At 37.6% G+C, this 19,910-nt stretch overlaps 2 protein-coding genes across 3 annotated transcripts; both read left to right on the top strand.

Moving 5' to 3' along the window:
• The first annotated feature begins 2,492 nt into the window (after positions 1–2,492).
• On the top strand, positions 2,493–18,909 carry LOC139130223 (sterile alpha motif domain-containing protein 9-like). 2 transcript variants are annotated; one of them, XM_070695973.1, is made up of 7 exons: positions 2,493–2,558; positions 5,747–5,840; positions 6,860–7,150; positions 9,722–10,108; positions 10,699–15,765; positions 15,945–16,066; positions 16,428–18,909. In XM_070695973.1, the coding sequence occupies exons 3-5, from the start codon at positions 6,892–6,894 to the stop codon at positions 12,936–12,938; spliced, it is 2,886 nt and encodes a 961-aa protein (XP_070552074.1). In that variant the 5' UTR covers positions 2,493–2,558; positions 5,747–5,840; positions 6,860–6,891; the 3' UTR covers positions 12,939–15,765; positions 15,945–16,066; positions 16,428–18,909. The 2 variants fall into 2 exon arrangements, with proteins under 2 accessions (XP_070552074.1, XP_070552073.1); XM_070695972.1 differs by having other exon boundaries at positions 2,494–2,632.
• Positions 13,456–16,046, top strand: LOC139129378 (sterile alpha motif domain-containing protein 9-like). The gene is made up of 2 exons (XM_070695012.1): positions 13,456–15,765; positions 15,945–16,046. Exons 1-2 carry the CDS (start codon positions 13,456–13,458, stop codon positions 16,044–16,046), a joined length of 2,412 nt encoding a protein of 803 aa, XP_070551113.1.
• Positions 18,910–19,910: the final 1,001 nt, after the last annotated feature.

Raw genomic sequence — 19,910 nt, 5'->3', positions numbered from 1 at the left:
CCAGAATCAATAAACATTTGCATCATGTCAATAGCCCAGTGCAAGAGGGGCGTAACTCATTTTTGGTCAAAATTGAGTTTTTGATATTTTTTTTGTTCAGGAATGTGAAATGCATCTTTTGTGACAATTTTGAGTAAAAAAAGTAATATCAGTCATGTTGCCATCGGGATGTAACTTGAGTTACGACCCTTTTGCATGAGAAAGTCAGTGCAGTAAGAGCATTACTCTGCACTTACGCCTGTTTTCCACTGTCAAATTGTAAAAATATCAAAATGTAAGGAGCGTAAGTCATGATGAGGTACCGGTACTTCCGTTTTTTGCTAAAAATGCTTGTGCAAGATAGGCATAACTCCAAATTTATTTTCAATTCATATAAAAATTATTTCATAATAATAATCCATTATGACATTTTATATATCTATGACATTACCCTTTACCGATAAAACAAACTTGAACTTTAGGGCATTTAAAACCTTTACTCCACACCTACTCAGTTTGTCAAAAAAATTGAAGTACACCCCTATTGCACTGGGCCATCGACACAATGACTGATTGGAAAGTGATTGATTAAGGAGCAATTTTTCAGTTTCATAATTAAAACAGGATAAGGTCTATACTAGTAATGATCATTTTGTTTGTGCATTCATGTTTTTTCAGTAATTATTTTTCCTTTTTTCAATAAATCAGGTCAGAAATCATTGATCCAACATCTTTCATTGAATTCTTGGAACATTTACGGTGCAGTGACACAACCACACATTTTAATTGCTGATGACAAATTAATTGTTATCATTCAAGATAATATGTCAGAAAATAAAAAAATTAGGCTTTATTCACAAATACTTGGTTTGAATAGAGGAATCAAAATTGAAGTTTTCGTTCGTTTTTAATTCCCCCTCAATACCTGTTAAAAATTTCATATCCCACTCCTCTATATCACCAACAATGTTCAAATTTAGCCTCCCCCCTCCCAATCAGGCAAAAATATTCAACCCCCCACAATTATGACAAACCATTTATTAAGTCAACAATATTGAACTAAAATTTTGAGATCATTTTACCAGTGTTTTGGTTCTTTGAATCAGCTCCAGTTTTTTGTTCCACACACTGTCTTATTGAATATTCGGTATTCACCGTATCAATACAACATTGCTGGCAGTCATTTCGCGATAGGATTCGATATTGCCACTTGACAGCAATTTTGTTGTTTTCGCCGACCCGTTACTCTTTTGTACGGAAATCTTTTTGTCGGATAGTACTAGTTCGTTTGTTTGGGATTGTTGTCAGCTCAGGTATTTATCAAAGAAGCTGAAAATTTGTTGAAGTTGACAGTGCGTATTTGGTAATGATCAAGATGAGGTCGTGACTTGAACGTTATGACGCTTGCACAAATTACATAAAACACCTTTGTTTTTGCCAGTTCGAGCTATTTTGAAACTTTATTTTTTTAAATGTGATTTTTAAAATACGCTCGGTATAAGCAAAGGTCGGTGCCAGAGGAAAGAATGTGTAGCGACATTTCGTCCAACCTACGACTCAGCCCAAAATCAGCTTTCACCGCATTTCTAGTTACGCAAAATATCGAGCCAAAATCAAACCTAGCGTGAAAATAGAAACTGCATCTAGATTCTTCGCTTTCCCTGGTCTTTTGTTGCAATGAAGTGTTTGCTTTTTGCAGTTAGTATAGCTAGGATAATGTCCACTTTCAAAACCCAATCCCATGCATTCCCTGCACACCATACCTTGCAAGGTCTACCAAAATAAAAACCATGCAAATAGCAGGGCTGTATTTATCCCTGTGTACGCTGCAATAACTTATTGGTATTGGTCATGTCTGATTCTCGCTAGTATGAAGTTTGAAATTGGGCTTCGTTCACTTTTTAGCCAACAACAGGATTGGAACTACTTTGGGATTGGATCTTCATATTTTTCAAATTTCTCAAAATCTTAAGTGCCCTATAGCTGAAAGTCTCAATATTACAAAGTACTCATAAAACAAGTGTGCAGCGTAAAATAAAATTAGTTCCAATCGTGTTCAACTTGAAGATGGAATTTTGCCAAGATGAATTGGTTTCTGTGCGAGCGGACAAAGGACGAGAAGTTTAAGACCTGGAAAGAAATATCATAATTATATAAGTACCTTAATTATGGAAACTTGTCCCGTAGTTTTCTTTTAAGTTAAAACTTTTTTGAAGTGACGTCTTCGTTTCCATGTGAAATCAAAGGGACATTTTATTGATTCAGCAAAATCAAAAGTTCAGGATATTAATTAATCGTTTTTTTTCAACTTGTTATATGAGTTACTTTGTGACATGACATCCACCCAAAGGGAAACTAGTGTTCGATTAAGATTTTATAGTTTTGAAATCAAATATTTCTCTCTGTTAAACATTAAAATACATTGCAACGTCCTAGTGTTGTATTTGCTAGCACTAGCTCTGTACCAGGTGACTCCTGGCGACGTTAGTCGTTGACGTCATAACATCGTCGAACGTTGACCCAGGCTCCAGCTGTGATAAATGGAGATGTAATCAGGGGAAGCTTGTCCGACAGCAAAGGTAATAATTCGAGTCGTTTTGCAGGGAGTGATGCGTGTTACAGCATGAATCGGACAACGGAGGCTACAAGTGAGGTAGGTTTGCAAACGTCGAACACCTATTAGACAGGGTTATCAAAAATGTTCAGCTTTAACAAATCACAGCGAAATCACCTGGAGGCCTGCCAAATCAAACCAAAGCCAGCGCCATATTGGAAAACAAGTCTTGTTGCCACTTCCGTCACTTATTCATATCGATATCTACCATGTTACAACTGTATTAATTAAACCAATCGTCACTGATCCATGTCATCTGTGATATGATAGGCACGTTTGGGAATATGAAAATGATTGCCAGTGGACATTCTCTATACAACGAAAAAATAGCTGTTTGTTAACGCATGCGCATATGCTATAGGTATGAAGCTATTTTCTACGAAGACAAAGTGAAAGTTCGTAAAGCACAAAGTAATAACACCACACAAGTATGTATGTATGTATGTATGTATGTATGTATGTATGTATGCATGTACATGCATAGATACAGGTATTATAGTCAAAAGGGTCATAAGACCCGACAGTTGGTGCAAATCAATCGTAACCTATGCACACGTTAACCTTATATTTATATAGATTCATTTTGTGTAACTCCAAAATTGCATTATCAAAAACTGATACATTTACCCTTTCCTGATACACAAACTTTTGAAACTTTGATGACAGTGAAAGAATTATGTGATTTGGTGATACTTAGAACAACTGTCACACGTGAATTTTGCATAACTCCTATTTTATGTTTTTATACACCCCAATTTGTTTATCAGTTTTGGAGTGATCCCCTTTTCGTCGAACCCGCCGCAGATAGTTATGATGGCTTCCCAAAGGCGATAATCTGAGTCAGCAAAGCCAGCTTATGAGAAATGTTGTGTCATATATTTATATATTTAAGAGTAAACATAAAGGAAACAATCATATGCCAAATATCTAGCTATATCAAACTCATCGATATATAAAGGAACCATTTTGGAAAGTGCGAGCTAAGTGAGCAGTCGAAGACTGCCATTTGCAGGATATGAAAGAACGCTTGGATTATTTAAGTATTCTGCCATTTTCAACCAAAACAAAATGCAAATATGTAGGGCGAATTGCCACCATTTTGTCGCTAGAAAAATATTTCTTTCTCAAGCAGCTAACTTTTGTGAAAGGCACTCGGATGGAGGCACTTGGATTATATTTCTAAATGGGACAGTCAGGGTCACCGAATATATCCCGTGAGAAATTGGATTTATAAATATTGTGACCCATAAGCTTATTAAATGATAAGCATGAGGGGTCAATCGAATGTCAAACATCAAACTACCATGATACATGTTATTGTATCAGAATGTGCTGTCAGTGAAAGAGGTCATCAGTTGAAGACAGCCACATGCAGTGTATCTGTGTATTATTAACTAGCCGTCTCAGTGACAGCGTCCTCGTTTGAACTCTGGCAACAACACTTTTTTTCATATTTTGCGCCAGTGTGTTTTCTTCACACCGCCTTAATCGGCTACGTTTCGCCATTTCAAATCGAAGTCATGTCATGAATCATATTTTTCAGTTCATTGAGATGAACGGTAACAGAAATGACATCAAGCACTAAAAGTGTTGCCTAGTGTCAGTGCATTATTTTGTTTCGCACTCAATAAGCGTACCGACTTCTATCGCAGAATGTGATCCATAATTGATAAGCTCTTCTCTTACCGTTTTGAACATGATTTACCGAGTACAAGTGCAATCAGCAAGTCACATTTTACTATTGTTAACATCAATCATTGTGGATGTCGTTTCCTTCTATCACTTATAGGCTTAGCTCGTGGGATTCTGTAAATTAGGCGAATCATTTCTGAAATTCCCACGTTGCTTATGGCAGACTACAATTTGACTAATTTATGTTCATTCTGAAGGGAGAAACTCAAGGCCTAAATTGCGAATTTTGCACCAACACAGGCAATTCTACCCGAAAACAATGACGACAGAATAAACAAATGCCTTCCTGTGCATTGATATCTTGCTCGATGTACACCAATGAACTTCTGTAACCACCAGTTTTCGGTGCTACAAATTGGCACTCTTGCTGCTTTCCGGATAGGTTAATGCAGACCTGTCGGGTTCGGCCTCTGCTATTTTGTCCTCCAGTCAAATTTTTGTGATTCTTTGAATAGAGTACGAGGGCTACATAGTTTATGCGCAGTTCTTATTATAGCTCGTCTCGCGTCGGCAGCGCTTGCTTGTGAACACATGCGGGTCAAAGGTGTCACGATACCTTTTGAAAAGGTCCAGGCCTTTACAATAGTCCAACCACTTGAATGACAACTTAAAACATATGCTCTGGTATAAGCGGCGAAAAGGTCAATGAACTAACCTGTAAACACGGTCCCTCCTCCTTTGTGGAGGGACCGACCGTGCTGTCAATAAGCAGCGTAAACTCACTTGATTTACCTTCCCTCCACAAGGAAAGGTTAATTCAAAGTTGGGAGATAAGATAGCCACCGGGTAGGTATTTACAGAGAGAACTGCATTTTTCAGGAGTGCTTCTCATTTGTTCTAAAGTGGCAGGTTCGGGTAATGCAGTCCACCAGCTCTGATAATGATATTTGGCAGTAGGAGCTTTCGTGAGATGTAACGATTCAAAGCACCACAATGCTTGTAGTAACCCAACACACTCTCTCAACACACGAGCGTTTTATCTATATCTGCACCAATCACACACCTTTAAGCCATGATGTAGGTGGGATAGCCAACGTTAAAGCTGGACTTTGGCTTGACTTACAAACATAGAAACGACTCCAACTATGAAATATATTGAGTTGAACAAAGCTAATGTGGCCCATAAATTTTGCACCTCATAAAAATTATAACTCATTTGTAATATTATGAACCTCACTTTGAAAATAGAAACTCATATTTTTGCTAAGATTAAGGATGTGCATGTGTTGGAATACAATAAAAAACAGCAACATTATCATTAATTCGTAAGTTCCCATGTTTAAATATAACAATGAGTTCTCTCTGCTTTCAGCTGTTGTGTGTATTAAGGCCGAACAAGCAACATGCGTATTACTACGCATGCGTACAACTCAGTGTACTTTGACTCACGTAAGGTCTTGTATTGCTAAAGTTCACCTCATTGGGTATGGGTTACCTTACATGTAACGTCATATTTTACAGATTGACCCAGTTTCTACAGGAAATACTGAAAGTTCGGATGACGTCAGTACCCAACATGAAACCGTCGACAGCGGCACAAGTCTGGCTAAAAAGGGTGAGCTTAAGTATATAGTAACTCACTTCCGAATATTTTAATCCAACATATCATGATTTTAGTGTCATTGGAAGGTTTGATATTATTTTGTCATACTCTATAACTTTGTACTACTTTTCACAGCACATACTTTTAAGACATAGATTTGACATCTTGGGTTGAGGTAGAGTGCGCCTTGGGCTTAAATCTTTACAATACTTTCTGGTTAACTGCATGTAGAAGCAAACTTTGGCATGTGACCCATGATTTCAATAGTAGCTTTGTGGAAAAAATAATTGCAAAGGTTGGAAGTTTCGCCGGGGAATTTTTTTAATTAGTAAAAACATCTGTCGATTTCGAGGTTATTACGGCCTCAGAGGACGAGGAGAGTAGTCCATATCTCGATTGGAAACATCTATATATGCAGAAATATTTTACAGGGAACTCTTTAAGGAAATTGCAGTCAGCAACTGCATTCGGTGGCATATTATTTTTTAATTATCTGAGAAGAGAAATTATTGTTTATAATTTGTATGTGGCCCGAAAAGTCTAGTTGTTATAAAAAACAAAACAGAACAAAACAAAAAGCCGCACCTTTTTGTTTTCCCCAACACGTTGACCATCACACACATAAAAATGAGGGAAAAGTATCCCCAAAATATGACAATGATTATCTTTCAAAACAGTAATTCACAATTTACACATCTCCATTGACTTGCTCAGAGAATCTTTATGCGATTTTTCAATCTTTTGTGAATAGATTATTTCAATTAACATAAATTGCTTTTGCACTTCCTATTAATTTTATGAAAGATGCAACAATCATTTGCTTCATTTGATACACTGAAATGCTAAAATCCGCCCAAAAGTAACATTTTACAATCTTTAGACCGAAAAAGCCTGCTCAAAGCCAACTTTCTCTGGGTCGCGAATATACCAAATCATTTGCTCGTTATTGTGGAGATAATGATTACCAATACAACAGTTTGGTGCCTGACATTCTTGTACTTGCACTTGTCGATTTTACATCTATGCAACAGATCAGCCAATATCTTATTCTGATCGGTCTATCATGGTAGAGAGCACACAATCGCATGGAACCAGTGTAGAGAGTGACAACACATCACCATCTCCACCACAGATGTCTGTAGAATCCAGCACTCTTCAATCGGAAAAGCAGCATAGTCTAACGGAGCCAACATCACTGGACAGTGGAGCCAGTGTGCCTATCGCTGGACCACAACTAGCAACGACTGGTACAACAAACATATACCAAATCCATAAGTCAAATGTCCAAATTGGCGATAAATGCCAGCAGATCAATAACTATGGTAAGTCGCTTCATTTATAATGCTAGGTAGGCCTTGCTGGAATGCACCAATGCAAGAGAACATATTTTTCTAACCGCAAAATTGTACAATTACCGGTAGTTGTACGGTTTTTGTGGATATTTCGATAAATCCAGTCTATTATCTCTAGTCTAAAGTTTAACCAGTCAGTGCCTGAAATATTGGAATACTTGTGATTTTTAGTGACTCATACCCTGTTCTTTGTTTAACATAATTGGAGCTAATGTGGGATAATTCGATCTTCACATTTTTCAATTTTTAAAAAAATATCAGGTGCCCTTTAGCTGCACGTTGCAATATTACAGAGTACTCAAAAACAAGTGTATAACTTAAACAGAAAAAGCAGGTGAGCTTACATTATCAGATTCCAAAGGAATTACTTCAGTAACCAATTATTCCACAGTAGTTCCGATCGTGTTGTTTTAATACTGATTTTAATACTGATTTCTCCTTTGATGAGAGAGCGCCATTATTGAGTCGTCACTGGTAGGTCTTCACATTGTTATGAAGGCTCATATCTACCTTCATGGATTGTGTAGACACGTGCCAACACTATTTATTGTTATATGTTTCATGACATTATTAATGAACACAAAATATGTTCACATTGGTGTTCTTTGAAAACAGTTTTCCATGTTTGGAAATCAAATTTATATCAAGATAGGATAATAATGCCCTCTGTGAGCTATATAAGGTCCCAAAATTGACAGAGTGTCAAAGTGCTCAATCGTGCACTTTGCGGGAATTGGCAAAGTCAGCTTTCAGCGATCTCTTGTGTGTAACATTAAGTCATTGACATTAATGAAATATTCAGAATTTCACTCCTGTAAGTTAAAAACTTTAAAGTCTGCTTCGGAACATTTTATTCCAGAACGATTTTATCACGCAAATGGATTTCACCGCAATGTTAAGTATCGAAAAAATATTCGAGAACTTTTGTTGACATGCAATTTGATTATTTCCAATGACGTAGAATATGCCGCTAGGAGCGCTGGACGTTTACTTCATGATTTGGAGTCAAAACTCGGACATAATTACAATTTCTTACTTCGCCTCGGCTCTTACGCATGATGGATACGATGCTGATACAGTCGATTTGCGATAAGATATGCAGGTCGACCTGCCGGGTATGCAGGCCAAGTAATATGTTATGTGACAATTGTTCAGTATAACTTAGTTGATAGGCTACGCATTCCACTGTATCTATAGCTGGTTAGCTTTTTGTTTTACACCCGACCATCACTTGGATAAGGCAATATACCTCCCTCGGACACTTCGCCTGTAAACGGTCATTTTATGACATGTGATCGTGGTCAAAGTCGAATGTCGATCGTTTGTTAATATGTTGCCCTTCTCGTTCGAAACAGCATAATGAACATAAGCTTTTCTAAGACTAAATATAGACGAGTTCGTAGTGGTTCAGAAGTTGTCAAAAGTTTCTGACAAACATGCCTCGCAAAGCGTGTACGTAATGGTACTTGCAGCATCATATTAAGCACCAGCCCCATAGGTACTTGGAATTGCCGATGTGGTTCATCCTGGTCTTTCTCTTCCATTATTTTACGGTGAACACTTGCCGCACCTGTACTCACTTTTTGCGTTCATTTTGTCATTTTTTCATTATCGCCGCTCACGTTATCATTTTCAACGCTCATTTTGACGCTTAGTTTATCGATTTTGGGGCCCTTACATACTTGCCCCGGTTGCGATTTCATTCCCAGGCTGTCTTCCAGAGGACCGGAACCTGTGGTTGTGATAAACTACGCCCTCTACGTCCATAAACACTAATCACCATTCGTTTTAGTTACCGAAGTGGCGAGGCAATCCAATGTTTACGTTATCGTTATATAACTAACTCACACCAAAATATGTTGCTCTTATCTTCTTAAAAAGTTACACTGTTCGAAATTAGTAGTAGTCATAATTAAAACTATTGGACTGGTGATCTCCTGTGAAATAGCCCCCCCCCCGGTTCATCTTCTTGAAAAAGTAAGATTTCACCGACCTGTTATCCAACTTCATCAAAACCCTTTTCAAATCGGTTATAATTTTGTCCCCTTAAGTAGAAACCAAAGTCACAACATTGTGAAAAGTATGAAACAAAGCATGTATCCTTTTATGACAACGGGAATTAGCTCATATCTGCACATGTGTTTAATATCATATGAATTATTGCACAGTTACAAGTGCTGAAAAACAGAATTTCTTTATGAAGAATATTTTCATAGACATTTGATAACACAACTGTACTTCACAAAATATCTCTCCTGGTATTTCACTCAGCTAATGATTAATGCAGGGGAAATACATTTTTTGATGCGGTTCACTTACACTGGCAGCTCTTTTGGTTGTTTTCTGTTATCTTTTTAATGTAACTTTGTGTTACTGACGTCTGCAAATTTTCCGTGAGTCTGAATGTGAATTCCACAAACGTAATAGGAACACCTTTTAGCCTGTGGTTCTCCTTTTATAGATTCTGACTATTTATGCGCTGCTTCCCAATTGCATCACTGATGTCAACGCATTTAGCTTTTACATCCCTTCATTTTGCAGAAATGCCCCTGAAAGCTGAGCTGAAGTACAAGCATGACAAACAAGCTTCGGACATAATGCTAAGCCGCGCCCAAAAATGGTTTGATGATGCTGCAGACATCAAAAAATACCCTGAGAAATATGAGAAAATCTTAAAAATATTTGAGGGCCTAGGAGCCGTTCTCAAAGACATTGCCCCTGGGTGCCTCGAATTTAAACTTAGCCTTCCAACAGCTACATCGCTCGTATTACTCTGGGATCGGCACCAGGAATTCCTTCCAAGACAACTGGAAACAGTGATGATTACTGAGGAAATCATTAAATCTGTGAATGGTCGACCACTGCAAATATGTATTATCATGGATCAGATAAAGTATAACAGGGGCTTACAATTTTTTGCCACTCAAGGTAAGATGTCTCGAGAGAAATCATCAAATGATAGAACAAATCGAGCTTATTGGCTTATTTTATGAATCACTTTAATAACTGCCATGATCGAACACCTATGTAAGTGTCCTTTATTTTAAATGTTTATTTCTCTAGGATCTGTCAGGATGTAATATCTGACATAATTGCATTTTCGGAATTCCTGTTTTAGCTGGACTTGTATCATTCTAGAAAATAGCATATAAATATAATCCTGAATGAATACTGACACTAAACTATTCAATGAGTAAAGCTCTTTCCATCTTAAATAAATTTTGATATGCATTTGAAAATGTAAGTATTGAGTCATTGGAAGTGCACCATCCGACAGAGGAGCAACAACTGAGACACAACAATTGGGCATAAGCTCACATAATATATAACCTGAAAAATAGGATGAGAGGAAAATTTTTGATTGAGTTTCCATTTTGGGACTCTTTGCATTGTCACTCATAAAGAAGCTTTTGTTTCATTTGAATTGACCTCAGTTTTCAAGCAATGTTGCAGTATTCAATTATTTCCGGTTACTTCATGTATATTCATGCCTTTTGTGCTTCTCTTTCAATAATAAGACAATTTGGCAAAACTGTCTTCAAGAAGGCCAAAGAAGATGAAAGATTGGAATGCTAAAGATGTACGCGATTGGTTGAACGAAATTGGTATTGACACAAAATATGTCAAACGAATATATGAAGAGGAGGTCACTGGCCCAGTACTCATGATGTATAGAGAGAAAGACCTTGAAACAGATTTCGACCTTAAGAAGGGAGCCCTGCGAAACATCATGTATTCAAGGGAAAATCAAATCGAAAATGAGGCCAGACAAAGTCTTCAGGAAACGTCGATAGATAAATCGTGTGAGCAGAGTGTTGTTTCTTTGTCCACCCATGACAAAAAGCACTCCGAAGGCATATGGTCGATTCCATCTGCTGGCGATAGGGAGTTATCATCTGCAGAAGGTGGAGGTGCATTGAAACCTTCAAAATCATTGCCATATAAGGAACATCGTTACCTTTTGCAAGAGGCCACACCCCATTCTTCGACAATTGAAGAGGAAGATCAAAATAAGGCCAGAGATGTCGTAAAGAGAGGGAAAATGACGGCCATATTTGGGAGAGATGAGCAAAGAACTGAACAGTCCGAAAAGCATGACATGGATGTTCAAGAGAAGCATTATGATAAAGGAATTTTAGCCAGTTCTACGAAAGAAAAAGACATGAAAAGTAGCTCCCTTGAAAGCCAAATGGAGGTTCTTGAACTCACTGAGGGAGTAACAGAGATAAGGTCGCCGACGCAATATTCAACAGAGGATAGAAAACTAAAAGAATATGCAACACAGGAAAAGAGACAAGATAACAAATTTCATAGACAAGGAAGAAGCGAGCAAGATCCGACACATGTGCAACCGTTAGATCAAGAAACGAGCTGTATTGATGCCCAAAAAGCCTGTATGTCTGAAAAGATGGTGGATGTCAATATCTTGCAGTCTAAAGATAATGATGATGACGTGAACAAACAGTGCAAATCTTCAACTTCTGTGTCACCAAATAGTGACAAACAAACTCGGAAACATTTAGCTATAGTAAGTCCTTTTGTAGGAGAGCAAGATAAAGGAAATGAAAGTGGACATGCTGGGTCTAGAGACACTGCGGTAGAAGAAAGTGATGATGAGTTTTATCAGAAAATGTTAAGAAGAATGGGGATAAAATCAAGTTCACGTGAAGTATCTTCCAGCCAAACACATGCAAAGAAGACAAGTCTGAAAACAGATCAGAGATTTTCCAAATTGAAAGACCCTAGCAGTAAGCAGCATAAGCCGAATATCTCAAAATCTGATCGTCGCCTGAAGGAACTTTTGTGTGGGGGATCAAAACAAATAGATGCTTCATTGTACCCTCTGCTTGTTATTAATAAGCCTGCTGAGGAGATTTTTAAAGGTGGTGTAGATACGCCTCTGTCAAGAGACCTTCAATTTGTCAGTAGTGTTAAGTGGGTTGGAGTGTTTGACCTTGATGCTGAATCCTATGAAAGTGGTTTGTGTAAGCTATTCAGAAGAAAGAATGACATCAAAGCCCAGTCGCCGGAGACCTTCTGCAACATTTCTGAAGTGGGTTGTTTTCGAGATAGTATGAGGTTTCCTGAAGTGACAACATGGATTTTTGCGAATGGACGTACTGATATGGTAGAAGAAGCCCTTGATAGAAAGCAGTGGAATGCTGTGCGAAGCAATGGTGTTGAAGATGCAATCAGCTTTTTTGCCAAACCAGAAGTTATTCCTGACTTAAAGAGAGCAACAATACTGTTTCTCCTCCTATCAGATAACCTTGGCATCATGTGTGACACATTCCGCAAATTTTATTCAACGTTTGGCATAGAACGTATAACATGTATTGCTGAAAAGGAAGAGTACTTTGTTAAATGGGCAGATGAAATTGAAAAGTGGTGTTGCCGTGAAATGCTTGAAGAAAGAAGTGTTGTAGGCATGTCCTGGCAAGCTGTTAAAGAGAGTGTCATGAGTATTCAGGGAGTCATTCACAAGACAGATGATTATCTCCCTTCTTCGTCTGGCTCAAGTTGTCCTTTATCGGAACGAGACAGGAATAGGTGGTCAGATTTGTCAATCCTGTGCCAAAATGAGTGTGAAAATACAACAATGGCTGACAGTAGTAGCGGTTTTGAAGAATTTGCACAAAGTATGGAGCTTGACTTTTACCGAGGTCATAAAGTCTCATGGTGGAATTTTCACTTAACTGGCAAGAAGTACAACCAGGTTCTGAAAGAGACATTCATGAGCATTACACGATATGGTTGATGCTTCACTCAGAGAGAATCAAGACTCTCTTCCACGTGTAGTGCTACTAAGATTATTTCATCAACCTGGGGCTGGTGGAAGCACTTTAGCAAGACATATCCTTTGGGATTTCCATAAGAAGTTCCGCTGTCTTGTGGTGAACCATATTAGAGTGAAGACATGGGAACAAATTCTTGAGGTGCGCAAATACGGAGAGGTTGATCCCTCTGACTGCAAACCCGTTCTTGTTTTGGTTGAAGATGCCGAAGACACAGAGATCAACGAGCTGATATATCATCTCGAATCAGGTTCAAGGACAACTTCACATCAAGCTGGCTGTCCATTGTTTGTTGTACTGCATTGTAAAAGAGTCCATTCCCCGTATAAACACACGGTGAAGTGCCAGAACACGAGTATAAAGCTGGAACAAGAATTGAGCAGTAGAGAAATAAGATGGTTTGCTGAGAAACATCGAGAGCTAGACACCAAAAAGGCAAAAGGTCTTCAAATATACAGTCCCGATAGACTCGTTTCCTTTATGGTTATGAAGGACAATTTCAAGAGAGATTATGTCGAGAACCTTGTAAGTAGAATACTCCAGGACATACCAAGTGACAAAGGAGAGTCTCATCTTTTGAAGTTCTGTGCCCTGTTGAATAAATATGAGCCAGATGCGTCGATACCGGTTTCTTGCTTGGATGCTATAATGGGAGGTACTTATCTTAAGAGGAAAAGCAAAACACATAAGCAAGACACACAGGAACTTTGGGAGAACCATGTATCTGACTCTGCCCAAATGTTGCTGTTGAAAGTTCATATCATTCATGTAGGAGGAGTGTTTGGTATGAAGATAGTTCACCCAATTGTAGCAGATGAAGTACTGAAACAAACTAAAGAGATACACAATAAAACAACGGCAGATATCGCAGTTGAGTACATACAGTCAGAACTTTTCAAAGGATCACAACACAGCAAGGAGTACCTTGTGCACAAAACTCATGACATGCTTATCCGAAGAAAGAAGGTTGAATTTGGCGATGAGCAAGATTCAGAATTTTCAGAGCTGATTGAAAGTTTATGTGAGGATGCTCGCACTGAAGAAGCTTGCAGGGTTCTTGAATGCAGTTTCAATGTGCTCAAGGAAGCTATGATAGGCCAGCAACTGGCACGGCTCTATTACATTCGAATGAAGACATTTGATAAGGCGCACAAATATGCAGACGAAGCCATCAACCTATTACCAACAAATTCATATCTACTTGACACCAAAGGACAAATATACAAACACGAAATCAAATACAAGTATGAGGAAAAGTACTGTGGTGGTCTAAACGTACTCGGAATGGAAGAAACACATGCAGTCATACAACTCGCCTTTCAAGGTATCAGTTATTTTCGAAAGGCTCAAGAGGCAAACTTGACTGAGAAGAATTCCGAGAACATTGCAGGCTTTGTTGGAGAAGCAGATATCACATTTCTCCTTCTCCGAATATTGCAATCAGTAGAGTTATTCCGTGGCTTGGGCGGATCAGAGCTTCTACGTTCCTATCTCGCTACAGATATAGAACCTGAGCAGCTTGGTCAGTGGGCACAATACCACCGCCAATTCAAAGAACTCCAAGGTCGTATTGAACGTGCCATAGACTGGATCAGTGATTATGTCACTTATTGTAAAGTTGGACTCTACGAATATGTACCACAGGGGTTTTCTAAAGTCGACAGAGTGAAGAGTAGACTGGAACACCTTGATAAGCAGTTTGCAAGATACTTTGGTGAACCTAAGGAATTACCATGCGATGAAAAGGACAGAGTTGTCGAAAATGCTAATGATTGGAGAAGACGACAAGTCCTTCATCTTGGTGGAAACACCTTCCATAAAGTCTTCGACATTGCAAAAGTTGTGAGCCAAACAAATATGCAACAACTGCTCAAAATAAGGCGACTTCTCTCTCTGAACTACCCACAAAGTGCTTCTGATCTCCAAACATTGATATGTGTGAATTTGGCATTATCACCCTTTCGCAAATGGGCTGTTCAATTGCCATCCCTAAAGGACGTTATTGATATGGCAAAGACCCTACATAATTTCAGAGAATATGACAAGCTTTACGCCCCGTACTTTTTGTCTATGTTTCTCTGGCCTCGTGAATCATCTCAAGAAAATGATATAAAAGGATTCCTGGAGTATGCAGACGCACTGAGAACACGATGGGATGCAATGCAGAAGCAGAATGATGACTATCCATTACAGAGTTATTCTTACAGGAGGGCACTGCGAATGAAACCGAGAAAGAGGAAACCGCTGACATATTTCTTTCTTGGAAATGGAAAGGGGTTAGCTGCTTTTGTTCATAACAACGAACTGCATACTAGTGCTGGCAAGGTCGAGAATGAAAGGCAGCAATTCTGGGAGTCTGATATTGTTACTAAAAGACTTGTTCGGATCGAGGGGATGTTGAAAAATAGCGTAACAGCCATAGTTAAAGTAAGCGACGCCGGAAAACCTGTCATGATAAGTGTGCGATTAGCTGTGCCACAGTTGCATATCGTGAGCCAGGAGCCAGTGAGTTTTTACTTAGGTTTCAGCTGGTCAGGACCAACAGCATTTTATGTAATGTCAAGAGATCAGCAATCAATGGCAATGGGTGGATACACTGTGCAGGGAGAAAGTGTGATGCAAAAACGACTATCACCGAGAGAGATAGGAGATAGGCATGGAGATTATTCAACGATGCAGTTCGATTATGAGAGCTACAGGAAAAATCATCTAAAACTCGAGCGGAAATTGAGAGAAATAGAAGAACTTGAAAATAGACAGCGACAAGGAAAGCCATTGGAATCACAACAGGTCTGTTTGATGTGTTATCTCAATTTACAACATAGTATCTGTTACTTGCTCATTTTCGTTCACACCAAGAATTAATGGCAAATAATAGCATATGCAACGTATCATGAATTAGCCAGAAATCAGACAACTAATTTAGGCACGTGAGGTGTTTATACTTAATAAACCTTTATTCTGCACAGGTCGCGAAACTGAAGAAGAAAGACGACATCACAAAGGAACTGATGGAGTTAGAAGACAGCTACAAAAGGCAGATGTATGCAGATGATGATATATACCATTAGCCTCTGTTGCAATGGTGATGGTATGTAAGATTTGAACTCTAACCAAAATTATTAATGCCTTTCATGACCTTGATTTACCTAAGTGATAACAGGAAATTCTTACCATTTTTCTGCAATACGTAAACAATAATCTGAAAATATTGAACAGTCATGCTGATAGGCTGATACTCTTTTTCAAGATTACATAATGCTATACTTACTCTGTGAACATACAATGAATGAACAAGCCGAGTTAAAATTCATCAGTTTGACAATGCTGTGTTATATTAAATGCAATTCCCTCTATTCACATCGATCTTATTATTAATCGAACTTTATCACCTCTGTTCACCAACAAATTTCCAGCAATATGTGATGATCAATACACTTTTCCCTCTTCAGCTTGACACAGATACCGTGTACACAAGAAATCACGAATTTATGGACTGGAGTATAACTTCAACTTTGAAGAGATGCCTACTACGTCCCTTCAATGATGATGATGTTGGCAGAATGATTGGATATAAGACTTCGTGGAAAGTTTGCCATATTAATAGTTAAATATCGTTGATGTCAATTTAGTGAAGTATTTATATCATTATAAGACGAGAGTAGGTACAGTTATCCGAAGGTCAGACACTATCAGCTTTTAAATTGTACTTGCTCCTAGACCATTGTTCTTGTTATTTTGATTTTAGCCTAGTGAACTTGAATTATCAGCAGTGCACACAGGATTTCTAAATAATGTTGCATTATGGCTGAATGACCTTGCACTGGTCGAAGAATTATCGTACATTGGATTAACTTGACCAACACAGACTGTGAAAAAGCTAAGGGACACTCATGCTTTTCAAGCAAATCGTCATGTTTTATTATATAGTCTAGCAATCCCCGCAACACTTAAATATGTGCTGACGTGGTCATTACGTCAATTTATGTATTTGCTTGCCTCGACGACAAAAATGCTAGGAAATTAATTATGCTTCATACATAAACAAGCCGTTTTTTATGATGTCAATAGAATTTCATTAAAAATTTCCGCGTTCATTTTTTGAAATATAGACATTTGTAGCGATATCAATTTACAACGGTCAAGTTAAATCCTTTCGTGGTGTCCGATGCGACAGCGGAAGACAGCGCTGAATTATAACGGTAGTAAAACAGGGCAAATGTCAGACAATCAATCGCTATTCACATTTCCTCTGCGAAGTTTTCCTCAAATTTAAATAAATTAAGAGCCTAGAAGCTTATCAAAAGGTACATAATCCTGAAAAAAAACAAAGTAAACTTGCATAATTTCCACAGAAAGAGCGCAAGAGCTATCACATCAGACGAGTCGGTCGTTCCCGAAAACCATTGCTCAAGGATTCCACTTCATGACACAATGTGACCAACAGCAACAGCAAGACGTTTCGGAAAATTATGTTTATTTGTTATGGTACTTGAAGGAATCTCTGTTTCAAAATCTGATTCGCTTTATAGTGTTCCATGAAAGTATTTACGTAATGACTGTCACGAGGGACCAATGCGCGGCCGTGACGCAGTACTGTACATTCACCCCTGTTACTGTAGTTAAAAACGGTACATTCATCCGAAGTTTTGGTGGTCAGATTGAGTCGTACGAAATCTGAAACTTAATTAACACCGGACTTAACCTCTGCCAAATAAATATATTTTGATAGACTATAAGAATTAGGACCTATCTTCACGAAATGTTCATGTCAGACATGAAATTCGATCACGATAGAAATAGCGGCCGCCGTACTGTTTTGTTGCATTGACGATCACAAGAACATTACATTTGGCGCGAGCTGTCAAGCCGTGAAACGACAAGATGATATGTTTAATTCTACAGAGTAGAAACGTTGCCTGTGGTTTTTATAATGAAAATATATGCTATTATTCGGAAGAAGTGATTTCTGCATTACTCAAACATGTCTGTTACAAGATTCTAGAGCTTGATGTTTCCCGGATTTTCATAACTCAGAATCTAACACTACAGAGTGTTGAGAGTCAGCTCCTGTTATAGCTTTTATGATATTCTAACTATGTTGGGTATTTAAGATAGCTTGGCAAATATACCCTTGGCATGAATAACACCTATCATTTTAGTGTGGGAGAAGGATATACAAACTTACCGATGCTGATGTAAATTGGTTTAATTTATGTACCTTAAACAATGTCAGTCGTAAATTTCTGCTCATTTTGTCTTTGAAAAACTTCTATTACTGTAACAGTCTTTCATAACTATACAATATTACAAATAACTGAATTTTTTCGATTTTGGTTTCCAAACTAAGATGCAGTACTTCCACATATACACATATTAATACTAAAAATCAAGTCAGTCCTGTTTGTGGACTTTTTATAAAGATGACATTCAAGCTTTGATCTTCGATTTTAGAAAGGGGAGAAAACTATAAAAATCATGATTGGAATTAATTTGAGATAATTGGATGATGAAATAATGTCGGTGTAATCTGCAAATGTAAGCTCATCTGTTTTTAGTTTCAAGTTATACACTTGTTGTTAAAGTAATTTGTAATATTGCAACATTTTTATCTACAATGAACCCAATACTTTTGAGAAATTTGAAAAATATGAATATTAAATTATCTTTAATTAGTTCCAATCGTGTTAATTATTCACTACTGAAATATTTTACAATTAATCAAAACAAGCTATAGGACAGCAACATTTCAAAAAAGCTAAAAGAAAAGGTTTGACAACAGAGTTTGTAGTGAATATTTTATAAATTAAGAATGTGCAAACATGCAAGTATGTGCCACATATAATTGCTTACACATGTTTATTTCATTTAAATATAACATAATGGCAACGGAGCTTTGAAGTATGATATTAAATGTCTGCCCTATTTCACACACATCGGGTCTCTACATATCTCTCGTTTATATTCTCTATATACCAAGGCACAGGTTGGGAACGTTGATATTCACGTACTATTTTGACCTCAATTTCAGCACCAAGTTGAGAAAGTGTCGATTTTGTTTATCAAGTTTATAACTTCAAAGTCGTTTGGAATAAAGGACGAGGATATCTTCCCTCGCTGCACTAGAACCAGCTGATCTATTTTGGCTACCGCTCGTTTAAATTTTGATGAGTCGTTTGTTGTTACAGTTATATTAGGAAACTTTTGTAAAGAACGAGTTGAGAGTATACTATGTATTAACCCTTTTAGTGCTGTAATTTTTCCCTTCAAGAATTTAGTGCAACATTTTACGAATTTCACTATTTTTTTCTGTAACTAGTTTCATAATTTTGAACCAACATTTCATTGGCTGCAGTTTTTTGTCAAAAGTTTGGTTAAAATCTGAAAAGAATACACTGGTCTATATTCTATAAATGTGACAAAAGGTTAAACATACAGGCATATACACCTATAGAGCAATACCCTTATTGTCTCTTATTTAATCAAATCTTGCATTTAATGACTCAGCAAAACTAAGTAAGCGAAATCAACAATACACGAGTGGGTGATTTGATTAATCTTGAGGTACTTCAATATAGCTATCTTTATTAATGTAGGTTTTCAAGTTATTGGCTCAAAAAGCAAAATGCTGAGTATAGTGTTGCTTATCTGGATTATTTCTTTTGAAATGCAATTTCAGAGAACTCCTCTGAACTTCATTATCATTGATAGACAGCACCATTATTAAAAGTTGTTTGTAAATTAAGTATACAATCTCCATCGATCTCCATCCTTTGGTTACGATCATTATCTGACCTACGTTTTCTGCTGAAGACCCTGACGGATGACGTCATCGACATATTGTACTTTATCAATCTATCTATCTAGCAAATTTGTATAGCGCTAAATTTCCAAAGATAAACAATGCTCAGTGGCGCTACCGTTACACATCGAAA

The sequence above is a fragment of the Ptychodera flava genome, chromosome 3 (assembly GCF_041260155.1).
Source record: "Ptychodera flava strain L36383 chromosome 3, AS_Pfla_20210202, whole genome shotgun sequence".
Taxonomy (NCBI): domain Eukaryota; kingdom Metazoa; phylum Hemichordata; class Enteropneusta; family Ptychoderidae; genus Ptychodera; species Ptychodera flava.
Note: the sequence above shows the minus strand (reverse complement) of the source record. Positions and strands in the feature narration are given on the sequence as shown.